This window comes from Chiroxiphia lanceolata, chromosome 5 (assembly GCF_009829145.1).
Source record: "Chiroxiphia lanceolata isolate bChiLan1 chromosome 5, bChiLan1.pri, whole genome shotgun sequence".
Classification (NCBI taxonomy): Eukaryota; Metazoa; Chordata; class Aves; order Passeriformes; family Pipridae; genus Chiroxiphia; species Chiroxiphia lanceolata.
The window spans coordinates 46,680,697-46,706,123 of NC_045641.1; the positions used below are offsets into that span (position 1 = coordinate 46,680,697).

The 25,427-nt window shown below is 37.6% G+C and overlaps 1 protein-coding gene across 3 annotated transcripts; it reads left to right on the top strand.

Annotated features, from left to right (window-relative positions):
* Nucleotides 1-892: 892 nt before the first annotated feature.
* NEDD1 (NEDD1 gamma-tubulin ring complex targeting factor) lies at nucleotides 893-24,829 on the top strand. 3 transcript variants are annotated; one of them, XM_032688525.1, is made up of 15 exons: nucleotides 893-1,026; nucleotides 2,056-2,202; nucleotides 4,097-4,191; nucleotides 5,576-5,692; nucleotides 6,848-6,988; nucleotides 11,774-12,003; nucleotides 13,024-13,225; nucleotides 14,148-14,334; nucleotides 17,087-17,218; nucleotides 17,395-17,442; nucleotides 17,851-18,074; nucleotides 18,804-18,948; nucleotides 19,253-19,409; nucleotides 21,721-21,787; nucleotides 22,481-24,829. In XM_032688525.1, the coding sequence occupies exons 2-15, from the start codon at nucleotides 2,067-2,069 to the stop codon at nucleotides 22,583-22,585; spliced, it is 1,986 nt and encodes a 661-aa protein (XP_032544416.1). In that variant the 5' UTR covers nucleotides 893-1,026; nucleotides 2,056-2,066; the 3' UTR covers nucleotides 22,586-24,829. The 3 variants fall into 3 exon arrangements, with proteins under 3 accessions (XP_032544416.1, XP_032544417.1, XP_032544418.1); XM_032688526.1 differs by having other exon boundaries at nucleotides 894-1,026; nucleotides 2,059-2,202; XM_032688527.1 differs by lacking the exon at nucleotides 893-1,026 and adding an exon at nucleotides 1,208-1,217 and having other exon boundaries at nucleotides 2,059-2,202.
* The last annotated feature ends 598 nt before the right edge of the window (nucleotides 24,830-25,427 follow it).

Here is a 25,427-nt window from a genome sequence, read left to right on the forward strand (position 1 = left end):
ATCAGAAAAGAAAGTAAATCAGGCATTTCAGATCTACTGGTTCTGAGGGTACACAGAGTAAAGACTCACTCGAAAGCACATCTCTACAGAAACCATTTTGCTACAGGTTCCAGGTCTACTATTCCTTTAAAGACAATTTTTTAGTAAATAAATTTGTGCTTAGGTTTAGAAAGCAGAGGTAGTTAAAATACATGTTATCTTAAACGGAGTTCTAGCTTTTATGTTACCAGATGAAAATAACAAAAAAGTCTCTCCTTCTGTAAAATTCAGCACGGCCAGAGTAACAGCTGTATTCCAACCAGGAAACAGACGCAGCAATCCACTGTTACTTGATTGTATTGGAATTAACTCAAAGGGTGTAACAGGGTATGTTACAAATAGATATGTTCTTAACGCAAAGTCTGTAATTAAAAACTGACTTAATGGGTTCACATCGGGAAATTCTCTGTTGGCAATGTATGAACTGCTGTCATTTATTTCGACCTGACACCGCGATGTCGCGGCATCCCTGGTGCACGGCCCGTGCCGGCTGTGAGCACTGACCTCGCGCCGAGCGCGGCCGACGCCGGACGTGGTGCCCCTCAAACCCACCCGTGGCGCGTTTGTTGCCAAGACGTGGCCGGCGCCACCTTCCTTTAGCAGTTCCCCGGGAGGGGCTCAGCGCCCCCTCACCCCCCCGAAGTGACCCCGTGTCCCCCGCCAGGCTCAGTGACCCGTCACAGCTCCAGGTGCCTCCCGGCCCTTCCCGGCGCGGGGTCCCGCTCCGTCCCTCCGGGCCGCCGTACGGCACGCGCGGCGCGCGGGGGCTGCCGGGACGGGATATGTTGACTGGGAGCGGCGCGCGGAGCCGGCCCGGAGCGCGCGGGCGGCGCTCGTTCGGCGGGCGCGCGCGGGACCCGGGGGAAGCCGGGCCCGGTCGGGGCGGTGCCAGGCCCTGTCCCGGCCCTTGTCCTGGTCCCTGAAGCGGCGCTGGGCCGGGCCGGCGGGGAAAGCAACGGGGGCTCGGCCCGGTGCCCGCCCGGCCAGGTGCGCAGCACTGCGGGGAAAGCGCGGGAGGGGGCCGGGGCCGGGGCCGAAGCCGAGCGGGGCCGAGGCCGGGGCCGGGGGGCGCGGGAGCGGCTCCTGCTGCGGCCTCCGGGCCTGGAGTGAGGAGCGGGAGAGGAGCTCCTTGTGCGGCGGGAGGAGCAGCCCCGCGGGCTGATGCCGAGCGAAGGCGGGTGTGGACCTTGAGTTTCGTGACTGGTCTTGTCAGCCTTACTGCTCGCGGCAGTGAGAATGAATGGCCTAAAGCTGTGCGGAAATGTCCCGGAAACTTTGGCTGTGCTTTCAGCTGAAGGGAAGGCTCACGTTTTGAGTTCTTGTTTGCTGGCAGTTTACAATTACCTGGAGTAAAACACGGAGAATAAACTTTACAAACTAGGATTCAGTTAGATTGGCTTTAGCTCTTAAAACGGTGTCAATTAGAACAAGTAGCTGTGTCAATTAGAACAAGTAGCTGTGCGTTGTTCTTGGCCTGTTTGTTTTCTGATGTTTTGTAAGCTGCGATGAAAGGTTGTCACTCGTATTCTGCTGTCAGGGGTTTAGTTTAAAGGATTCTCATATGTCTCCTTTTGGGTGGTGAGATGAACGCTGAAGTGAGTCCTTTAGGTCTAAACTTCCAGCCTTGCCCTGCAGCAGTTTAATTCTGGTTTGTATATCCCCATCTACTGGTGGGAAATGGGTGCTTGGAGTACTCACGGTTTCGTGGCAGGCAGCTGTAAACTGTGGAGATAAAAGCTTCATTTTAGTCTCTTGATGCCATAGAGGGGATGGCTTTGTGAAAAGGAAAGCACACATTTCCCGCAAGAATTCAAGTAACAAAAATGTGGAGTGTCTGCTTCTTTCACTAGTATGTGCAGCTGAACAGTACTCATTGTGTAACTCTCCACATAAATGTCACAGTTATCAAGAAAACAATCTTAATGGTGCAGATGAAGTTACTTATAACTTGTGAGGTTGCCTGTTACATATTTTTACTACACGTATTTTCACTTTTCTTATTTATTTCTGCAAAAGCAGGTGCAACCATGCAAGAAAGCATACGTTTTGCATCAGCAGGAGATGACATTAAAATATGGGATTCCTCATCGCTGACTGTGGTGGAACAGTTCAACCCACATACACCTTCACACCCAGTCAGCTCACTATGCTGGGCCAGCAATAGTATCCTTTACAGTTTCAGCCAGTTTTGTGGGTGAGGTTTTTGTTTTGGTTTGGTTTTTTGTTGTTTTGGTTCTGATGTTTTTGTTTCTTTTACTAAGGTGTTTGTAGAACACAGGCCTGATGCCTTTTTGAAGTTTTGTATAAAAAGATTTGTATGTATTGTGAAGAAAATTTTGTGGTTCTCTGTGTTGAAGAGAATTAACTCACAGTGGTAAATGATTCTGTAGAAGTTTCTCATCCTTTAGGAGGCAAAAACTTTTTTAATGATTATGATATGCCTGAATTGCCTGCCAGCTGTAAAGCTTACTCATTTCTTTCTTCAGTTGGTTATGATACTCACTTTCAAAGCAATGCTTAATTTACTGGCAAGGTTGAACAAAGCAATTTCTGGTGTAGTAGAATTCTATACATAGTGTAGAGAAGAGTTGTAATCAAAGATTTTTTTTTTTCCTGGAACAGCTTCTCATTGATTCTGATAGTCTTTGATAGCACTTACCTCTTACCCTGTAGCTACTGGTTTTCTTTGCATTGTTGGTAGCATGTAGAGAGGAAGTACAAATGTGTTGGTTATGTAGGAAACATCTGTAGGATGGTGGTGATTTATGCATCAAAATGGATCTGACCCATTTAGATCTTTCACCTCTGACTTGGAAGCTTGTTCTAGGATAATGATATGAGGTGCCAAGTGAATATATAAGAAGTTTTAATGTGCTGTCAAGTGAACAGCTTGTATGGCAGTCACAGGAAAAAGTGGTGGTGTCTCAGCTTGATGTGAAAGAAGGACAGTATGCTGGTACATAGCAATTGTCCTGCAAGTTCTGAATGTCTGTCCTCTAAGTCTGCAAATAAGTGAATATATGAAAAGTTTAAACAATCAGAACACAAATGAATGTTTTAGCTATGGAGCTTGCAGAGAAATTGAAGCACAGATGAAATATTTTCATGTATATGTATACACACTTACATGTGTTTAATAAACTTTAGCTATAGGTCTTGTCTTGTCATGCTTCCTCTTCATCTCCCAAAACTGAAACAATGAAGTATCTTGCTCTATATACTTGTTAATTTGTTAGGGATAAAGCATTAGTTTTGGTTCTGCATAGTTCTGTGTGCTGAAAAAGTGCTTTAAAATAATGAAAGGAATAGCAAGCACTACTCTGCCTACCGGTTCTCTTGTGTTAAAGCCAGCCAATTAACCTGTATTATTCTTAAATAAGCAAATATAAAATCACAATGGATATTGGCCTGAAGACATAGAGGACACTGATCTAAATGATTACTTGGTTTATTTGGTGGGAGTGCAGAGGCAGTCTTCCTTCCCTGTAGCTCTGTATGGAATATTTTTCTTATTACTTTAGGGTACCTGGTTTCACAAAAAGTTTCTTTTTGGGTTTTTGGTATTCTTTTTTAAGTGCAGAGGGGGACAAATTTGCAAGTGCTCATTGTGCTCTAGAAACTGTGTGGTCAAGTAGTTTAACATGTGTCATGAACAGAACCATTCTTTAAATCCATAGTCTGCTAACAGCATCAGACATTTGTTTGAACTGTAGTGATAAATGGGGCTCTTACAATGGGGTGGTGGTGAGACAGAATTGTAGACTGGATAAGCTGCCTTAGTGGTAAAGAGCTCTTAAATAATATCTGCCAGATATTTCTCATCTTCTCTCTGAAAGAAATTGTTCTGCCTTGTATTGGAAAGTAAGGGCTGTAGTTAATTCAAGAGCTTCTTAATGAAAGCTTGGAAAATAGCCTTATGTTTCTATTTCTAGGTCTCTTCAAAGTGCAGTGCTTTAGGCTGTTTAGACAATCTGTCTTCTGTTCAGTAAAGGAAACTTTCTGTTGCTTTTATTAATCACTAGTATCCTACAGTTATTGTTCTTAACTTGTGACAAAGACAGATACCTGGCCACTGCTTCTGCTGCTGGTGATAAAATAGTTGTTTCAAGCTGTAAAAGCAAACCTGTTCCACTCTTTGAAATAGCTGAAGGAGTAAGTATGAGTAAATGCTTTTCCCTGGTTTTTCCCCCACTTCACCTTGTATCCTATGTGTCTCAAATCTGTTCTGCATATTGGGATCAATTTAATTTTAGTATGAGTTATGACACGTATGTAAAAACATTTGCTTGTATATTGTTAAACACATATAAAGGGGGGGAATAAAAATAAGAAATACAATAAAAAAATACAAATGCAGTAGTACTGATAACCTGAGGCAGTCAGTGGTTCAAAAGTGATCTGATGTGTAGGGGATGGAACAGGGCTCAAGTTCAAACTTCATTTTCCAACTTGAATTGTCAGTATCGTGCATGTCTGTGAATTGTACACTGAAAAACATAAGAATCTATATAGAGGTTGTTCTTGGAGCGTACACATGCCATCTTCTGGAATTGTAAGAAACAGGAGAATTTCTGTTACAGTCAAAGCTTCTTTTTCCCGTTAAATGGAAATGTGGTACCGTGAATGTCAAGAAGGTGGACTTTGTTTTAGAAGACGCTCTTGACACAGTCACTTGAATGACTTGTTAGTGTTCTAAACCATTCTAATTATTCTGCTTGGATAGCTGTTCTAATGCTAATTTGGACTGGGAAATTTTCTGTAAAGTTGTTCAAACCTTGCTTTTAGGGTGCTGAGGCAAACACTTTCAAAGGCAGAGTGTTTTTCCTGGAGATTTCACTGAATCTGATCTATAACTAATGCAATCCCTTCCAATTTTACCGTGTCAATAATTAGATGGACTTGTTTTTTCTTCACTCAAATATTGAGAACTTAAAAGTGAATTTTCAACAGGATAGAACTGAATAATAATTTGTCCTCGATGTAGGTCTATCATTAAGATTGACATTTTTTTCAAAAGCTAGTACTTCAGTGATTATTTTAAAAAGAATCACTTAACCAAATTATGAGGTCTGCCGCTATAATATTCTCTGTAATGTTTGGGGAATGTGAAATATGTGACTTAGACAACTTTTTGATTTTCTTCTAAGGAGCTTTTTTGCCTTAACTTAGGATTTTTTCTTTTTATAAACTCAGTACTGAATAGAAGACTGTGATTATACTTTGCAGAGCTATAGTTTAAAGGGAAAACACATATTGAAGGAAAAGGCGCTAAAAAAATTTGAAATGGGAATGGGAAAATGTGAACATTTGAGAGTTTATTAATTAATATATTTAGATCTTAAGGTATATTAAATATATGTCCAAACTGGATTGGATTTTAAATGCCTTTTTATGGGAAATGACTGTAGATTACTAATAGTTCTGTCAGTGGGACTGTTTGTGCTGATGAAAACAAAAACACATCAATGTGCTTTTAAGTAGATTTGAATAAATCCCTTAATTATCTGTAACATGCTTTCCCCCCCTTCTCCATCAGGCAAAACAGACATGTGTGAGCTTGAATTCTAGTTCTTCATATATTGTGAGTGGAGGCCTTGATAGCACAGTCAATATCTGGGATTTGAAATCCAGAAGGATTTATCGCAGCCTTAAGGTAAGTTTGGCTGAGGAAGAACTGTAGTTTTCTAGTCTTCCAGGTTTTGCTGCCAGCTATAAAAAATATACTTTCTTTGTCAGGTATCTGTAGGATCAAGGTCACAGATAGGAGCTAGCAGACACCTGTGTCTTGTTCAAGTTTGTGTTCTTTATGTGCTGTAAACAGCAAATTTAACAAGCATGCATAACTCAGTGCCTTCAAAGTACAATTCTATAACAATGCATGTTTAAATTTTCAGAATGGACTTCTAATTTTGCAAATTTTTATTGATATTCTCTGATTGGGCTTTTTTTCAAGGGATGCATTCCAAATAATTGCTCCTTCTGATATGTCACGGGAGAAAAGACTTGTATTTGTGAAATACTGTAGTAGAACTAGTGTTATGCAAAACTGGGAGATAGTTGTCTTTTAACTGATCCAGTATGAATTCTCTAAAAACTCTGTATGATGCACAAAACATAGGATGGTCTAATATCTTTCCCAGATCCCTTCAGTAGATGATTTGCTTTCGTTTAGCACCACTGACTTAAGAGGCTATGAAACTTAAGCTTTGATTTATTCTTTTTTCTTGGACTTCCAGAGTTAGAGTTTGAAACAAAACTGCTAAGTAGATAGTACAATACTTTAAATATCTATTCCTAAGTTTTGGGTTAGAAGTACTCGATTATCTTCCCTTATATATTCATACACAATATCATTGCAAATGATTATACTGAAAAGCTAGTTGTTAAGTATATGTGTTAATGCTAAAAGTGACAGAAGGGGAAGTTGGCAGTAGTACATCAGATTAACAGAAAGCTTATTCAAACATCTGGTTTCTGGGAGACTTTACTTTAAAAATAACATTAAGAACACCTGTGGTAGATATAGCTGTTAGTTGTCTTATTAAAACATTGTATATAATTACACCATCATCTTTACTAATTTATTAAAACCATCTTCTGCAAAAATCAGAAGTGGTTAAAGTATTATGATTGATCTTCAGCATGTTCTGCTGCTGTTTTCTGTGATATTCCATAATAACTCTTAAATAATATTTTTAAGTGTTACAGATGGTCAGAAAAAAACCCCATCAAGCTGAAGTTTTCCTGCAAAAGCATAAATTAGGAAGAATATCGTTAACTCTCTCCCTCTAACCTCCCTTCCCTACAGGATCATAAAGATGAAGTCACATGCATTGCATATAATTGGAATGATGGCTACATTGCTTCCGGATCTTTGAGTGGTGAAATTATCCTACACAGTGTTACCACCAATTTATCAAGTACTCCCTTTGGTCATGGCACTCGACAGGTAGGCTATCCTAATTAAGTTCCTTTCAGGTACCAAGCTTTAATTGACAGTTTTTAGAAACTGAAAGTATGTATCAACAGCTTTTAAGTTTTGTTATTCTGTTTCATTTTAATTTTTAAGAGTGCCCTTAAGGAAAGGAAAAAGCAGACTATTGTGTGCATTCTAGCCTTAAATAATAGGTAGCATTGAAATACAAATTTCTCAAATACCTTTGCTTCTATAAAGGTTACAGCAAATTTTACTTGATAGACACTGGTTCCTCAAGAACAAACTTCTAGATCTTAGAGCTGATCAACACACAGTTGGCTCCACCAAAGCAGGATTTCAATGGACAACTCAATTATTGCTGCAAAGAACAAAGACCGTGTAGCCTGAGTTCTGACTTACTTATTGAAAGCCATCTGTACAGTAAGGGTGAATATAAGCCTGTTATTTGGAAATAATAAGTTTATCTAATCTGGAGATTAAACTTGCACAGCTGCTCAAAGAGAAAAGTGATGAGGTTTTATCTTAGCTACTTAGGTGTTTAGATAATATTTGAGAGAACTAGTTTGAAGGAAGACTGTGCAAAAGACTGACACAAAGCATGTGTACTACTTAGAGGACCTTGGAAGGCACTGCAGGTCCTTTTGGCAGACTCAAAAGATATTAAAAGAATTGGTGGGTATCACAAGCCAATACCTTTGATATAAGAGCATTTGCAGTAGTAAATGAGCTGTGTTGTCCCACTGGAAATTACAGTGTGTGCTCTTGGTGTGAGTGTTGTCTTAGAGACAGCCATGTTTTTGTGTTTTAGGCATTCTTTCATTTTTTACTGAATCATTTTTATAGAGGTAGGAGCTACCTAGGGGATGCAGAACCATTGCTTTGGTCCTAAACCTGGTCTTTAATGTTGCAAAGAATACTGAAGTTGTGACTTATTCCTTTTCTGTTACTACAACAACTTTTTCAGTCCTAGATTGCAGATGGTGTCAAGTTAAATTTTTCTCCTGTCTAGCACCAACAATATAACTTGGTGAAAAATCTCTTACAACCTCATAGCATCTTGGGAATTATGGTATACTTTCTGTTGAAAAATCTCTGTTAAATTCAAACTGTCTCTGCTCCTAGGTGCTGCAGTGTCTTTGATCTATCACCAGTCTCGTACTTATATTGAAGCAAAATTGTACTTCATACTTGGTTTGAGCTTAAAAATCCATCTATGTAGTCAGTTCATTTTTCTGATTTGATTGTTACGATCTTAGGAAGAATGTGGATGTGAGGCAGGGGCTACAGGGAAGTCCATGGCTGGGTTGAATATTCAGGGTGGGGACTATGCTGCTAGTTGAGAGGAAATTCTTGTGAGGACGATTTGCATCAACTTGTTTGATGTATTCAATTCTTTTCACCAAAAAGTGATTAAGAGTGAGTGATATGCCATGAATAACTATTTTGTCAGATGAAATCAAAAGGCCTACTGCAAAGCTGAGTGACCTTTAGGATGGATAAAGCTATTTGAAGTGTTGAAGTAATTGCAAACACAGAGCTCCTGTTCACATTCTAAAGGGTCTATAACATTTTCTTAAGGAGGGCAGTTATTTGATTACAACCTTAATTTAAAACGGAATTGAGCTATAACTTTGTGATGAGTTGGCCAGTTGGATATCTCAAGTTATCAGCTTATTTTCGACCCTAAAAATGATCTTTACTTTTATATGCAGAAATACCTTTATTATTGTTTTGGGTTTTAATTGGTACTTGTAGAGAATTGCAGGATTAATTGTGCAGTGAAGCAGATATCTGAAGACTTGTATAATTCTGTTAAATTTAAAAAGCCTTTACTTAATTTATAGTTTAGGGGCCCGTTTTCTTTAAGAGTAAACTTGAATAGATAAAGAGTGTATTATCCTGTTTGATCCTGGCACTAGCTATCTGGCTTAGGAGGGGTCACCACTCCCTAGTAACTTTTTTTAGAGTTGGGGAATGTGAAGTCAAACTAACCTTATAAATTTTAGCTTGCCTGTGTTTGATTCAACATGGTGAAATGTAGTTTCCTTGCCAGTTAATTTCTGGTATTGTGTAGATTCTACAAGTAGTAGAATAGCCCAAGGTTGCAGTGCTTTCTGTGACTTTAAACAATTTTCTCTTCATAAAAGTATTGGCCTATATTCTGTTAATTGATTTTAATTTAGAAACACCTGTGTGCTTTATTAGAATTGAGTTCTTGCACACAGTTGTTTGCAGATCCCATAATTTGTCTTTGCTGTTGGCATTCATTTAGACTACCAGATTCTTATCTGCTTGCTGTTGTGAGGATGAATTAAGGTTTGTTTCAAAACATAATGTTTGTTCAAGTCTTTGCTGCCTGGTGCTATTCTCCTAGCAACAGGATTTAGTTTAGCTGTTTGAACAGCTGGCTGATTTGTAAAGAAGTGTGATGGGTTCTGGCCACTCCATATAAGTGAAATTGTCTTCAGCTTTTAAAGCTAAAAATGGGGAGCAGTGGTAATATGGGGAATGTATTGATGTGAAAGAAAATGGAGAACTTGTCCAGACCTGGGAAATTAAAAGGATAAAGGAGAAAAGGAAATGGCAGAGAACTGTGAGGGACAGGAATGTTTCCCATGTAGATCATGTATGTAATAGAAGCTGTTATTCCTGAATCGCTCAATATTTTTTCAATATAAAAACCTGAAAAATTATGATAAAGATATCTCCATTGTGTCCAGCAGAGGATCATAATAATGATGAACAGTCATATTTAATCCTATTTGAATATGCAGTTGAAGGTGCCACCTCTTTAAAGCAGTTTGAAGCAATTAGGCTTCCAGTGAGACATGCAATACAAGTTCTGGAAATGATGCTGGAGGCATATGAACCAGCACATATCTCCATTAAAATGAAGTTAAAGAGAGTAATAGGATAAAAGCCAGTATTGTGGTGTGGTCTATGCTAGAATAATACAATAGTTTTTTGAGAGCATTTTCAGGCAAATAAAATAGTAACAGCTGTTATTGGCTTGTACTTGATTCACTGCCTTGTGAGAAAATATTAGAGAGGATGGGTAAGAAATTGGTTATACTGATAAACCAAACAAACATTATCTTTGAGTATCTAATCTTGTTTAATATTTTCAGTAATGCTTATCATAGTAGAAGTGAGATCAACAAAGCTGGTGAAAAGCCTGTAGTACAAGTCTGATGAGGAGCAGCTGAGGGAGCTGGGGTTGTTTAGCCTGGAAAAATGGGGGAATCTTATCACTCTTTACAACCACCTGAAAAAAGGTAGTAGCAAGGTGGGGGTTTGTCTATTCTTGCAGGTAACAAGCAATAGGACAAGAGCAAATGCACCAGGAGAGGTTTAGATTGAATATTAGGAAAAAAATTCTTCTCTAAAAGGGTAGTCAGCCATCAGAACAGGCTGCCCAGGGAAGTGGTGGAATCATCATCCCTGGAAGCATTCAAAAATGTGTAGGTAGGGCACTTAGGGACATAGCTTGGTGGTGAATGTGGCAGTGCTGGGTTGATGGTCAGACTTGATGATCTTTGAGATCTTTTCCAACCTTAACGATTCTGTGATTCTAAGTAGAGCTGTGATGAAACACAGTTAGAAGGTATTGCCAGTAAGAGGGGATGTGTCAGTATCCAAAAATGATCAAAACAATAGACGTGGGAACAACTACGACAGAAAATCAAGGTACCAGACTTAGGTTACAACTGAGGCTTTTCTTACTAGACTAGGATTTGAAAATTCCCAAGGGAAAGAAGGACTTGGATTTCTTGATATAAAATGGCAATAAGCAATCCAAGCAGTCTGGATTGCAAAAAAGAAAATGCAGTCTAGGATATTTCATAGTGAGTATTTACAGTACAAAATGGAGGAAGTGCATTTTGCCTTTGCAAAATATTTTGAGGATCATATAAGAGTTCAGTTGTCCGTATTCAAGGAAGAGTCAAACTGGGAAAGTTGCAAACATACTGTGATAGTAGTGGAAAACCAGTCTTGGGAGACTGTCTGACTTACTGTTTATAGCAAAATAAAGCCTGAATGAAGGTGAGATTGCTGTTCCTTAAAATGGGAAAGCAGTACTGGGGAGTTAGGAAAACAGTTTAAGTGTAAGGGAACTATGACCACAGGAGTGAATTGGTGCAGATGGGTCATAGGTAAAATTAATCAGGAAATTGAGTAATGTAATTTTAGTATTAGAGCAGTGAGGTTCTGAAACATCCTCTGAAGCAATGTAGCGGAAACAAAATACCTGTTTCTGAAAGGTAGTTAAGTTCCTGTGTTACGTGATTCTGCGATAGCAAGGCTGCATGTGATAAACCATGTATATTATCCTCTTCTGTGGTCCTAGTCCACAGGTTGAAGTCTGTTCTTCTGCAGGACTTACATACTTGCTTAACTCTGTCTGTCTTATCAAATTGGCTTCTATCCAAGTGCTTAAAATCAGTGAAGGGGAGTTAAGTTTAACATTTTTGGCAGGAGACCAGTCGGTGAAATAATTTACCTTTTTGCTCCTTTAATTTTAGATGTGGCGTGGGTTTTTCCTGTATGACTTGCTGAAAAATTAAGAAACTTTTCTAGAAGTTTTTTTTTCTTATCCTTCATTTTGCTAATCAGCTCATATGATACCCCGTAATGGTAAAAAAAAAGTCTGCCCCCTGATAGCGAAAATGGCATTGTAATGCAAAATGAATTTTCTGGGTTTTACTATTTATATTTCAGAGTGGAAGCCTTTGTAAAATAATTTAATATGGTGTTTGATATTGGTATTAAAATTCGTTTTTTATGTCTGTTTTACAGCCTATTCGACACTTGAAATATTCATCCTTTAAGAAATCCTTGCTGGGCAGCGTTTCTGACAGTGGAAATGTAACTCTGTGGGATGTAAATAGCCAGAACCCATATCATAATTTTGAAAATACTCATAAAGCACCAGCCTCAGAAATCTGCTTTTCTCCAGTCAATAAGCTGCTGCTTGTAACTGTAGGTTTGGATAAAAGAGTTATTCTCTATGACACTTTAAGTAAAAAGTGAGTATATCAAAGACCTTTGGATTATAAAACCCAAATAAGGATTCTTTTAAAAACTGAAAAAGCATGCTTAGCTATGACATCACATAATTAATTCAGCCCACATTCAGAATGGTTGAAGTGGTTGGCATATCACTACTGGGGAACCTGTCCCATAGTCCATTTTGCTTTTGTAGTTAAAAACCAAGCAAACAATAGTAAAAAAAAAAGGTATGTGGGAACTAATTGAGGTGCTACATCTGAGTGACCACTTACGAGTGCTTATGGGCTTTTCTTGTTGATACAGAGCAATTAACTTCTCTGAGGGGCAGTACAGCCTGTGAAAACCTTCAGCCACCTGAGCTTAGCTTGCCTGCTTTTCTGGTTCAATATACAAGACATGACTGTGGTGCACAGAGCTGCTGAGATAGCAAGCCTTAAATATGGGAGAGCATTGGCTGAAAAAGCAGGAAGTATGGGACACAGGTGATGGTACTGTGTAGTAAGAGAGTAGGATGGCAAGTAGTTTCATGGGACCTTGGTTCTAGTGTGAGTTGTGCTTTTCCTCTAGCTGAATAACAGCAGGAGTCTGTATTTTGGGGGGATGTAGTAGAAGGATGCAAACTAGAACCTGAAGTTCTTCCTAGAGTTGTGGGAAGATTAGTGTTGATACACTTGGAAAGCTAGAGGATGTATGTTAGTATGATTGCTGCTGGAAATGATGATACCAGTAAAAAATGTTGGTGTGAGAACTGCTGTTAGGAGGGTGATGTGATCCTGTCCTCCTGAAATCTTTTGGGTCATATGCAGGTTTTTTGTTGTTAAGCATGAATTCTTAGTATAAGCCTAATCCACTGTTTCATAAGATGTGTCACTGAATTTACTTGGCACTGGAGAAGTGGAACTACTGACCTGTAGCTGAATTATGAAAGCTTTCATATATATATATATATATAATATATATTTTAGATACTCTGTTTATAAAAGTCTAACTTTTGAATTCTAAAAGCTTCTTTATCCTGTCTTTTCTCCTATTTGAAGGTTACTGACAACAATAGTAGCTGATTTTCCTCTGACAACAGTAGACTTCATGCCTGATGGTACTACTTTGGCTATAGGATGTTCCCGGGGAAAAATCTGCCAGTATGACTTAAGACAACTGACATCACCAGTGAAAACAGTTATTGCTCACAAAGGCTGTGTGAAATGCATACGTCTTCAGTTCAGTAGCACTTTTTTCAAGGTAAAAAAAAGCTTTCTTTTTTATTGTTCAATATGCAGATTGGTGAAAGCAAAGCGTAAGTTTAAGTTCTAAAAAAAAAAAGTTAGCTTTCACTTTTTAAGCATTACAGATGTCAACAAAATTGGATCATGCCAACATAGAAATTATAAACTGCTCAGTCCTAAGTGCTGTTTTAGTGGTTTTTAATGTGGAATTCCCCTCACTCCTCCCTCAGTGTAGAATTGAGTAGTCTTAAATTTCCTGGTATGGATATGCTGCCATTGTAGATCAGTTTGTGGCACCTCAGGTTCAGTTTTAGGCAGTAGCAGAAAGTTCTGTAATGGCCCTTCCACTTAAGGGGAAGACACAGAGCTGCTCATTTTGAGGTATTTTGTATGGTCCTATATATGGTCTTTTGCAGGCATGTATAAAAGCAGTGGAGAAGTTAAATAACAGAGAAGGCTTAAGAGGTTCTTCCAAGACTTAATTAGGCTCTACTGTATCCAGAAACCCCATGCTTTCATTTAGTGGAGACTGAGGGAACCTTTGAAGTGGATTCTTTACCACTCTGAGACTTTCCTCCTCCTCTAGCACACTTCCTGCTAGTGGTTGACTATTCCTGTAAAATTTGGAGTTGCTAATAATGTAATCTCTTATTTTTCCTATGTCTAAACCTAGGAACAAAATTGGCTCGTGCCAGGTCACTCCGTTGTTACCTTAAGTTCTGTTGCCATTTATATACTAATACAGATGTTTCCTATGTTCTTTGAAGTTACATTAAGATACCTTTTTCATATTTGTAAAGGCATATCTCCTAGGCAACCTTTGCAACTGGAACTGAATTTTTTAAGTGTTTTGAAACAGAAAGTATATTGGCTAATATTTTTACTTTTAGCTGAGGGAATAATAACTTCTCTTAATATGGTCTGTTTTTTTTCTTCAGTCTAACCTTACAGGTTCTTCAAATAAACCTGTATCCAAAAGAGTAGAAGTCAAAGCTGGTAGTAATCTTGGAGGAATTCAAAATACTGGCATCAAAAACATTGCCTCTCAGACATCAGCAACAGTTTCCTCTCATCTTATGTTGCCAAATGAGAATAAGGGAGGAGAGATTCTTCAGGAGAAAACAGGTAGGGTCTTCTTTCTACTCTTGCAATAATATTTGGCATAATGTGAAAGATGGAAGGAATATTTCATGTTTTGACTGTTACAGTACAAATTTCCTCTGAGGGAAGGGCATTGTGTGGAGTACTGTGTGTATGTGCATGCACATCTGCACCTTCTTTTCTCCTACTGCATTACATGTACTATAAGACTGTAGGAAGTGAACTGGATCCTACTATAAGCTTAGAACATGTGAAGTCTTAAATTCTGGGCTTGAAGTAGGAGTATGTATTTACACTTTGAAGGAGAAAGTCATGGTGATACTGCGGGACAATCTTGTTCTGACTTCCTTATGTATGGAATGTATGTAGAATATCCTTATGTATGGAATGCAGTTTCTGATGCAATGTCTGCATGGAATGCAGAGCTAATGGTTTGTAATTCTGTTAATAAATAGGAGTAACAGACCTTATCTAAAAAAAACCAACCAAACAAAACACAGGAAAAAATACCTAGTCAAAAAACCCAAGTGAGAACTGAACTGTATTTTTGTGAGAGGCATGATTCCAGTATCACGTGGTAGGAAAGAGGTTAAATATAGTTACAAGTATGATTAGTTGTATAACAGTACTTGCTATTTATGCTTCTGAAATTAACAAGTTCTTTGTAAGAATTTTAAGCATTCCAAAATTCTGCCACTGTGTGAAATGTACTCTTAAATTTATTTAATTCAAGACTTCTGAAAATATGATCAAATCAGTAGCACTGTTAGTTTGCTTCTTGAAAATAATCCTCAATCTATTTAAAAGCAACAGCACTTTCCCCCTCCCTTTTTAAATAAGGAGAAATACATTTAGCAACAGTAATTAAGCAATAAGCCACTGCAGTCCATAGGGACGTGTATTAATGACCTCCCTTGGGTGTGCAGTGAAGTATCAGGTGAAGTAGAAGGCTTCCTGTGTATGCAAGAAGTGTTGCTAATCAACATTACTGAGGGTGTGGAACATTTTATTGCAGTTAAAATATATGATTTGTTATCTTTATTTGAAGATGGTTGTTACCCCTTAAACAGGACCATGTGTAATAAATAGATGTTTTAAGAAAATAAAGGCTTGCTAAGTAATACAAATAGTTGTCCTTAAACTGAGTGTTCACTTCAGGAGTAAAGACCTCTGAATACTCCAGAAGACAGGTCTTTAAACTTAAAAGTGGGAATGGATGAGAGACCCCAAACTGCATTTGTACTCTGGAAGTTCTTCTAGACCCTGATTATGGGATTTATCTTTGGAGAAATATGGGGCATTCAGTAAAGTGATCTGATAGCCTATTTAAACAAAATTGAGGCTTTCTGTCACAGGTATTTTTGAAGTCCAAAAGTGTAAGTTGTCAGAATATGATGAGAAATTTGGATGTACTTTGAGCTGGCTTCCCATAAACTTCTATTTAGCAACTGTTCTCTGGTTCAGGTACTTACTACATTTAGATTACTGGGAACAGGTAAAAATGCAGAGAAGACTTTTTTGCCCTATTTTACATTGTGCTTTTTCCTACATAGATCCTCTAGATTCTGTACTTCTAGTTGGACTCCGTGTGCCAAGTATTTACTTCACTAGCAAGTGCAATCCTATGTATGTGCCACAACTGACACGTCTGAAGGACTGGAAAATGTGATACATTAATACATTTAAAAGTGAAATCTTAAACCTGACTGAGGTTCCAGTTAATGTAGATACTTGGACATGATTAATTGCAGGCATCCACACAGTCATGTCTGGATTACTTGTTCAAGTAATCCCACATAGGGAAGTACTTAGAGGTTTCATAACCAGTGGTGGGGTTTTTACCTTGTTCGTTTGGTGGGGGTTTTCTTAAATTAAAGTAGATCCAAAGTAAAGATTTTGTATGTACAGGTGATTTATTTATAAAAGATTTATTTATGTATTGCACAGCACTAATGTTCTGTGCCTAGTTCTTAAATTCAAAATCTAGACACGTCTCGAGTTAGCAGTACAGTAAGGACAGAATAATGGCTTGCTTGCAGTCCTGATGTGGTTTCCAAACATACTAAATTGTGAAAGTTATTTAGATGGCTGCCGGAGCAGTTCAGTTCACATCTCTAAAAACAGTAGTTTGAATATTTACTGGGTTTTTTTTTGGTGGGGACTTCTTCAGACAACTGTCCTTGGTACCATGCATACAAAAGCTAACTTTTTTTTCCCCTGGTAGAGTGGTGAAAGGTCTAGGAACAAGTTGTTGGTTTGGGGTTTTGTTTTTTGTTTGGTTTTTTTTGTTTTGCTGTTTGTTTGTTTTGTTTGTTTGTTTTGTTTTGGGTTTTTGTTTGTTTTTTTTATTTTATTTTTGCCTGCAGCTGAAACTCCAATTTTATTTCCTAATATTAGAAATAAGCGTTAACATTAGGTAAGCTTTAAAAGAGATGTGACACAGAATTTCCCTCAGAATACTTACTGACCCCAGAGGAGCAAATTTCTCTTGTTGCAAAGCAAATCTCAATTTTGATCATCTGAATGTGGTTACCTTCCTAGCAGAAGGTGCAGTTACTAGTTCCGACTGTATGGTATTTTTGTTAGTAAGTCCCTTAGCTTTTAGTTCCATCCACCTTTGCTGACAGCCCAAATGAGGGAGTTCAATTGACCCTCCAGCTGGCATCTGTAGATGGTTCTAAAGTGCTTACTGGACTTGCTGTGAGATTGTTTAGGCATAATGTATGTTATTTTTGGAAAACTTCAATTAGTAATTGAATGTTTTTGTCCTTTTAAGGTTTACCCCATAGTTGCAGCTTGGATGTCATTCCATCTAAAGAAACAGATCACGGGAAAAGTGCCGAATTAAATAGTTTTGATCATTTGGGCCGAGGTAGTTTGGGAGATATGTTTTCTCCTGTCAGAGATGGTAAGTTGCTAATACTGAAATTTGTAAAGCATCACTCATCTGCACGTAGTGTGACACTGTCATTTGTGTGCTATTGACCACGATACCTACTTGATATTTTAATTAGTCTTTGATTATGAACTTGATTTAATGACGCAAAGAAATAGTTCATTTGTCTGTGTTCTGGTATTTTGTAGATATTATTACAAATAAAGGGACTGAAGATCTTCAAGGAAAAGGAAATGGTAAGCATATGCCAGTGACAGGCCTCTGGAAGTCTATACTAGTTCTCACGTGCTGATTTTGTCATACCATTGAAAACAAACACATGAAAAAAACAGACACTGAAACAAATGAACTTTGCTGGAAATTGTCTGACACACTGAAGTGCTAAGATAGAACATGGCAACAGGAAATCAAGAGTATGGTCCTAAAGTGATTATTTTATTTTCCTTTATGCAATTTATAGTGATATATAGAGGCTTTTCATGTTTTTACTTTGATAAGGATGATGTCAGCATAAATTAGATTTAAGGATTTAGTTTTTGTGGGGTGCTTTTTTTTTTAATTGACTTTGTATGGGTGTGCAGGCATTTTAATTGTGGGATAGATTTGGTGTGTGTTTGTTTATTCATCTTTTTGTTTCGTTTTAGGTCTGGATTTTCAGTCCTACCTTGTGGGTTTGGATTTTCTCCCACAGCTCCCTGCTGCCTTTCCAGTAAAAAGAAACCCAGTGGGCAGTAGTGCACAAGGGGTACAATCTAGCCCAATAAATGCACTTGTGGGGTCTCCAATTAAAGAAGAAGAAGAACATCCAGAGACTGACATTAAGAAAATAAGTCTCGGAAAACAAGAAACTAAAGAAGTCTTAAAGCAGGTATTCTTGATATGAGTGGTCTTGTTAGAATCTTAGCAGAATACTACTACTACTTGAAGAAAAAATCCTTAATAATGCCCCATCTAATCTTATTTTGCAACTCTGTTCACACTATTGACACAGATCTGTAAAACCTTGCACACTTTAAGTATCTTGGCCTTCAGCAATGGAAGAGAAATGGATGTTTCTCTTAAATAAGCTCTGGTTACATAAGTTCAAATGAAACAAAATGGGTGTAGCCTGAGAAGTATTTTGATTTTTCTAGAAAATCAAGAAGGATCACTAGATGGTTGCACCAGTATCATTATTTGTTGTTTATTAGATAAATTCCACCATCTTCTTTCCCTATTCTTCATCTCTCTCTTTTTCCTACTTGAGATATCTTTGATATGCCTATGTGGAGACCTTAGCTGCTTTTGTATTGCTTTTCAGAAGTTGAGTTTGCTAGGAATGATGCTATAATTTCGTCACAAAATGTTGGATGTGAAAATTAAGAGGCCATTGCCTTTTGCACTCAGTTCTGTGTGTGCATTTGAGGCAATATTGAATGTTTTAGCAATTTTTCAATATCTTGCTAGGAAATGAAAAGCATGTCTTTCTGAGTAGATTCCAAAAAGCAGAAATGTTTGAAAGTGCATTCCTGTAAACTTAGTCTTCAAGTGCAATTAGACAATTGTAGTACATAGATTTCATCTTTTTTTATAAAAAAAATACTATTTTTATTGTCAGGTTTCAAAACCAAGCTCATCAAACATAGAATCTATAACTTTAAGTTCTCCACCATCATCCACTCTTGATACAAATGAGAGACTAATGAAGAATATTCAGGCCCATCCTGCATGTGATCTACCAGTAAATGGTACTACCTCAACAAGTAAGTTGGTAATTTTGGCCCAGTTCTAGGTGTGGTTGATTGTAAACTGATATGAAATCAGATAAAATGAACTTAACATTGAAAAAGAACATCTGCTCTTGATTCTTCTTTAAATCCAGCTAGCCCTCCTAGAATGTCCCTAGTTGCCTCTGAAAAGACTCATTCTAAATCTATTTTTTAAACTAAGTAATATTTGAGGTAAAATATTGACAAGCCTCAAGACAAATAAAAAACCCTCTTGTACTCCATTACACTGATATTTAAAAAAAATAATTATTTAATTAATTTATTTTTAATTGTAAAGGTCCAAAGATAACATCACCTGTCACTGCTGGAGTTGCAAGTTCATTGTCAGAAAAAATAGTAGAAACCATTGGGAGTAGCAGACCAAATGCACCTCTGACATCAATGCAAATAAACTTCATTCAGAATATGATACAAGAAACAATGGATGACTTCAGGTACTGGTATTCAGGCAGAATATTGTTGTTTTCAGTGACGCGTTTTCTTAGATGTTTTAGCATCTGCTTCAACGAATTTCTACTTGGATTAGAAAATTTATAGCCCATTTATAGCCCTATTTTTGGAAATCTAGGTATGAAACTTAGTTTTTAATAGCTCTGATGACTAATTACACTGATGTCTCTGAGGGCTGCCAGTGAATGACTTTGATAACGTGTTTTCAGAATGAGTGCTTGAACATTTCTCAGATGGTAAATTTAATCTGCATAATGAGGTCCTTCCTGTTTTTCTTGAAGCTTTGTGCTGATTTCATTCCCTCCCTGCTCGTCTCTCCATTCCAGCAGGAGAAATTGCTCTTCAAACTGACACTGTGGAGAGTTTGATTTAGACAGTTGATTTGTGTTGGCTTTATTGTCGTTAGCATGGCATATGTAAGGTAAAATAGTGAGTGTGTATTTCTACTGGTGAAGCTCCTCGTTGAAACAATGTCCATGCTGTACATGATGGCTGGTGTCAGATCACTGAGTTTGTGGATATCTAACCATCATTCCAATGGTCATGAAAGAAGTCAAATTAGCATGGTTCTATTGAGAGTGGAGTTTGAAGAAGGTGGAGCAGTTAAGATCACTTCCCAACCCGTGTTTAAGATGAAGTGTGTTGATGGAGGTGATGGAGAGGAAAAGGGTTGCTGGGCAGGGATAATTCTGCTGTCTTGAAGACAAAAAGCAATGCAGTACTAGCCTAGTAGGTCCAAGTGCTATGGTGCTATGGCTGTTCTGTATCTACCAACAGAAAAAATACACTGAAGGTTATAAATGTCTTTGCATAGGTATAGTATAGTAGAACTCTCCTTGGATTTTTTGGCAATAATCACACATCTGATTAAAACCTGTAACTTCACGTGACTTAAAATGCAGTCTGTATATTGCAGATGTGTTTTTTTTGAAGTCTCTGTTCAGGCATCCCAGAATTGGAAGGGATGCCAGTCTTTTACTTCCAATATCTGAGATCTGGAGCCTTAGATACTGCGTTTCTCTTCTGACCTATACATCCTGGAGTGCCTGGAAGGCTTTGCTGGCCCTTTTCCCAGTTGTAAGTTGTAGATATATTCAAACTGAAGGTAAAAGATTGTTTGTAATGGGGTCACTAAGAGGGAAGGAGCCATTGCAAGGTTCTTCTTGATGTAACTACCTTTTAGCCCATGGAATCTGAGGAAAGGATTTTTATCTTTCTTGCCTCCATTCCTCTTCCAGTAATGGGAAAAAAACCCCAAAAACATGGACTTTTAGAAAAGGACCAGGCGGAATATATAATTCATTTGGTTCCAAAAAGCTGTTTGCTTGTTGATACTCCTGTCTTTGGGAGATAACCTACATCTTTGAATTTCTAAGCTGCCAGCTGGCATCTGTACTTGAAACACTCAAAGAAGATTGCCTCCAGTAGGAGTTCTGTAGCACAATAACCTGTGGAAAGAGGAAGTGGGTTTGGTCTGTGTTTGAGGAAAGGAGAACGAAATAAGATCCGTGTGTGTCTACTTAAGAAATGCGTTACTATCTCAGGCCACTGGTATCCACAGCACAGTATTCAGTCTCAGGTGATTGTACTGTGATACACTGTTCAGGAAGGGCTTGTGAGCTTTCTTGCTTTTCTGTGAGCTGTGCATGTTCTTCCTCAGCATCTGGAACTCCTGTATTAATGTAGTGGGTAGAGGCTATTTTCAAGCCTGGTTTTTGTAATGTGGAATGGCTGTCCATGAATTAACAAATTCATGTCACTTCACAGACAGCACTGCCACTACTTTTTATGTAGATGAACCTGGAGCATTCTGTGGGCTTGAGAATAATGTATGTATCACATATCACAGTTGATGTTTTGGGCCATCTTACAAAAGTGTTGAAACTCACGTACTGAAAAGCTGTATCTTCAATTACAGATAAATATCTTTCTCTGTGGTGCTTGTGATCTAGGGATTGAAAATCAGCTTTGAATCATAAAAAGGAGAGAAGCTTACAGCTTGCAAGTGAAAAAACAATCTTGATATTACCATGTATATACTGGTTTCTAAACAGAAAAGATCCTACATCTTTTTGTATGCTGAAAAAAATGGTACTTGTGAAAATCAATGTCATAACAAAATTATTCCAGAAAATAAGCTGTAGAGGATTATGTTTCATGATTGAAGTGTTTTTAGACTCTTGTTCCATGATGCTATGAAGTGAGGAATTGTGGAGTTTTTGGTGCTGAGGATTGGAGAGAAAGACTGCTTCCTAAATAAATCTGTGCATTGTCCTTTTGCAATTCTTCCCCCAGAGAAGCATGCCATCGGGATATTGTGAATTTGCAAGTGGAGATGATCAAACAATTCCATATGCAGTTGGTACGTACAAAGACCATGATGGGAAATATATTCAGTTTTCCATTTTGGTAATACAAAGGCATGCCATCTTCTCTCAAAACTGAAAATCTGTTTTGCTTATTGAGACCAAAAAAGTGAGGATTTGATGTGAAGGAGGGGGAAAGTATGAATGGGAATCTGTTAACTTGTTTTATGCTTGCTAAATAAAGGGAACATATGGATTGGGTAAGTATGAATTCTGTACTTCAAGAGTTATAAAAAAGGCAAAAGGGAAACAAATTCAGCTGTCCTTTGGAAAGGGCCAAGGGCTGAGGTAAGGAGGAGACAGATGGAATTCAAATAGAAAGCTTTACTTGTAGGTACTGTATACATACTGAACTGTTCTGTATTCTTTAGCTTCACCTTTTTATGAATCTTTGTTCTTTTGATCTGCATTAAAAAGACCTTGTCTGGGTACTGAGCATTTTAATGGAATCTGAATTAGTAGATTCTCTTCCTGAAGGTCTGCAAAATATCCTTTGATAAAATATTCACTAATGTATTAATGATCAAAATACTGTCAGCATAAAACCCCCCTTACTTTTCTTATCAGAAGTTTTTAAAACCAGAATTATCTACGTTATTTAATTTTCAAAAGAGATATGAAAATGGATAGGATAAAACTGGAATTGTTAACTTTATTACTACTGATTGGGACTTTTTTCTTTTCTCTAGAATGAAATGCACGCTTTACTTGAAAGGTACTCTGTAAATGAAAGCTTAGTAGCTGAAATTGAGAGACTACGAGAGGAAAACAAAAGACTGAGGACTCACTTCTGATTTATATTGCTAATTTTATTAGCATGAACTCACTACAGGTGGTGTGTTGCTTATGACAGATCGTCCATCATCACTGAAGTATTGTTTCAAGACCTGCTATTATTTTGAACATGAATCTGTTCTTCTAACTAATTGGTGTAAGATACTATATGTAATTATAAAATTTCTAACAGATAGACACTGTATAAAGAACATTTGCATACTCATGCTAACCACCTTGAAATACAGCCTTCTAACAGAAAAACTGAAAGGACAAGTATGTTATCTGAGTTTTAGCAATATGTGAAGTGCCTTTTCATAAACAAAATCAAACCAGGACAGATCTCTTTTCTGTAAGAACATTTTTATATACTTACTTTTCTATCTGCTTCTTTATTCTACTGCTGTCAGAAACACTCACTGCAGCTTGCCTTTCAGATACTTCTCTTTATGCAAAAGAGGAGAGAAAGCTCCTCTTTTGCTCCACATGGAGCCTTGTTTACAAGGAGCTGGAAAGTAGTTGGTTAAATTTATTCAACTGGCAACTCTTCTGTCCTGAGTTGAGAGCTTGAAAATATTCTCAAATTTGGTGCCACGATCTTCCTTATTGAATTTGTAAGTCTGAAATTTATGTTTGTCTGCTGTAAACTTTGTTGTTGCAAATGCTACTTCAACTGCACAAGTTTGGTTTTTTTTTTTACTGCTTTAGTTATGAAATAGAATTCTTTTTATTTACATGTATTTGAATATTTTCATAGCTTGTCCAATTCGAATTCAACTTTAGACTTCAAAATGTAAGTATGCACAGCCATTAATAATACAGCAATGTGTAAACAAGGTCTTTCCAGTCTTTGACTCTGGCATCTTGTGCCCATCCTCCCCTCCCTATTTGTAGTGAACAACACTTAATATTGAGCAGGTGTGTTGTAGTTTTGAATCTTCTTGACTTAGCATTATTGTAGCCTTTTTAAGATAGCTGCATACCAAATTTAACTATTATCTTGTATGGTTAACAAACATTAAAGACAGATGATTACTTCAGTAGCATAATAGTATCATACTGGTGTGTACACATTTCTGAAATCAGACTCAGTATGAAGTCCTGACTGTTGAAGTGTGTGGGATGTTTGGCTTGGCCTTTATTTGTGCCAAGAAGATTAAATTAAAAATTCAATATTAAATTACTTTAAAAATGAAGTGAAAATTTTTAATATTCTCTGAAAGATTTCTCCTACAAGTGCTTCTTGCTATTTAAATTGTTTGGGAGGATTCTTAATTTTCCCTCTAATATCTGGTTGTTTCTTTTCACAAATTGAAAACTCAAAGAAGGAAAGTCTGAAGAACACAGCAGGTTAATTAGTTACAACAGCTAGTGTTTAAATCCATGATAACACTCTTCTACTAAATGAGTAGATAATGAAAGCCATAATATATAGTGTAACTTATTTTTGTATGTTGGCAAACTAAAAAAAAACCCCAAACCTATCTATAACTTTCCCTTAACTTTTACTTTAAAAAGAGACTTCCTTTTTTTAATGTCAGTTAATGACAAATACAATCTTCTGCAGGTGTTCAAGTAGCCTTTAATGTTAGAGACATGACTTTGTCTGTAGTTCTACTGCTTTTACAAGCTTTTGAAGATATTTCTATATCACGTATAACCTCATAGTGAAAGGAAGCAAAGAATAGTTGGGGTGTTTTTACACACACAGTGTAGAGAATTAAGTTAATAGGATGTGTAAACTTGACACATAGACCAAACAGTTTGTGAAGACAGTAGTAGTTGAAGGTAGCAAAAATATCTTGGCGTTCTTCGACATGCTTTCCAGTGTTAAAAGAAGTAACCTTGCATATGTGCGTCTCTTGATTTGTTCCCCAAGTGCTCTTGCTAGTGTACCCAGATGACAGCAGGGAATTAGACAAATCTTGGGTATTTTGCTTGTAGATTATTTGTTTTCTTGACTCAGAACTCTATAATCTTTTTTCTTAATTCCCAAATGAAGGTGACTATAGCAAGAGTGACTAAAAGGAGGTATTTTTGCCTTTTAAAAAAGATTTTTAGGGCTTTTTTCCATATCTCAGGATTACTATAGCACAAGTGGCTACACATGGTGTGTGGAGACCCAATATGCCTATCACTATGGGGTATGTTTTTGCCTTGTACACGATCTGATTTGTATGTTAAAATAAAGCTTGTTTTAACCTTTTTGAAGAAAAAACAAGCCGTGTTGACTTGCTTATTAAAGAGAATAATATGTGTTGTAATTGTTATGCCTCAGCAGGTGCAGTCTGTCTAAAATTCTTGAGTAATCTCTCTTCTGCCTCTGTGGGTTCATGTAGACCATCAGATCATTTTCACAGAAATGTTCACAATACCTCGTGCTTTTGGAGTAAAGGACAGATGAGCAGTTTCTTCTTCCAACTTGAAAACTGTTAAGAGTCATAACAGAGAGATCAAGTTCTCAGCCAAAAATAATGTTCAAGCAGATGTTTTGGGCAGGGAGAATAATCTTGTCTCCTAAGCTCCAGGTGAGTTGGAAATCCTGCGTCTTCCTAATGTTTAACTTATAGATGTTTCATTTTTTAGTTCCCTTCTCTTGTCCACATACAGCCTTTGTGATGAGAAGTTTATTTGCAGTTTCAAGGTATGTAGGGTTTGAAAACTGATTTTGACTAAATGATTTATTCTTATAAAAATGCAAGATGCCAGCATGTCCTTACTTCGTGGCAAAAGTCCACCAGTGCCTGCGCACGCCATACTGTTCATAAGCACCATGAGGATGAACCTGGAAGTTGCTCACTGCTTCTCCTATACAAGGAACACAGCATACTGAAAGAAAGAACATGCTTTACAGACTGCATT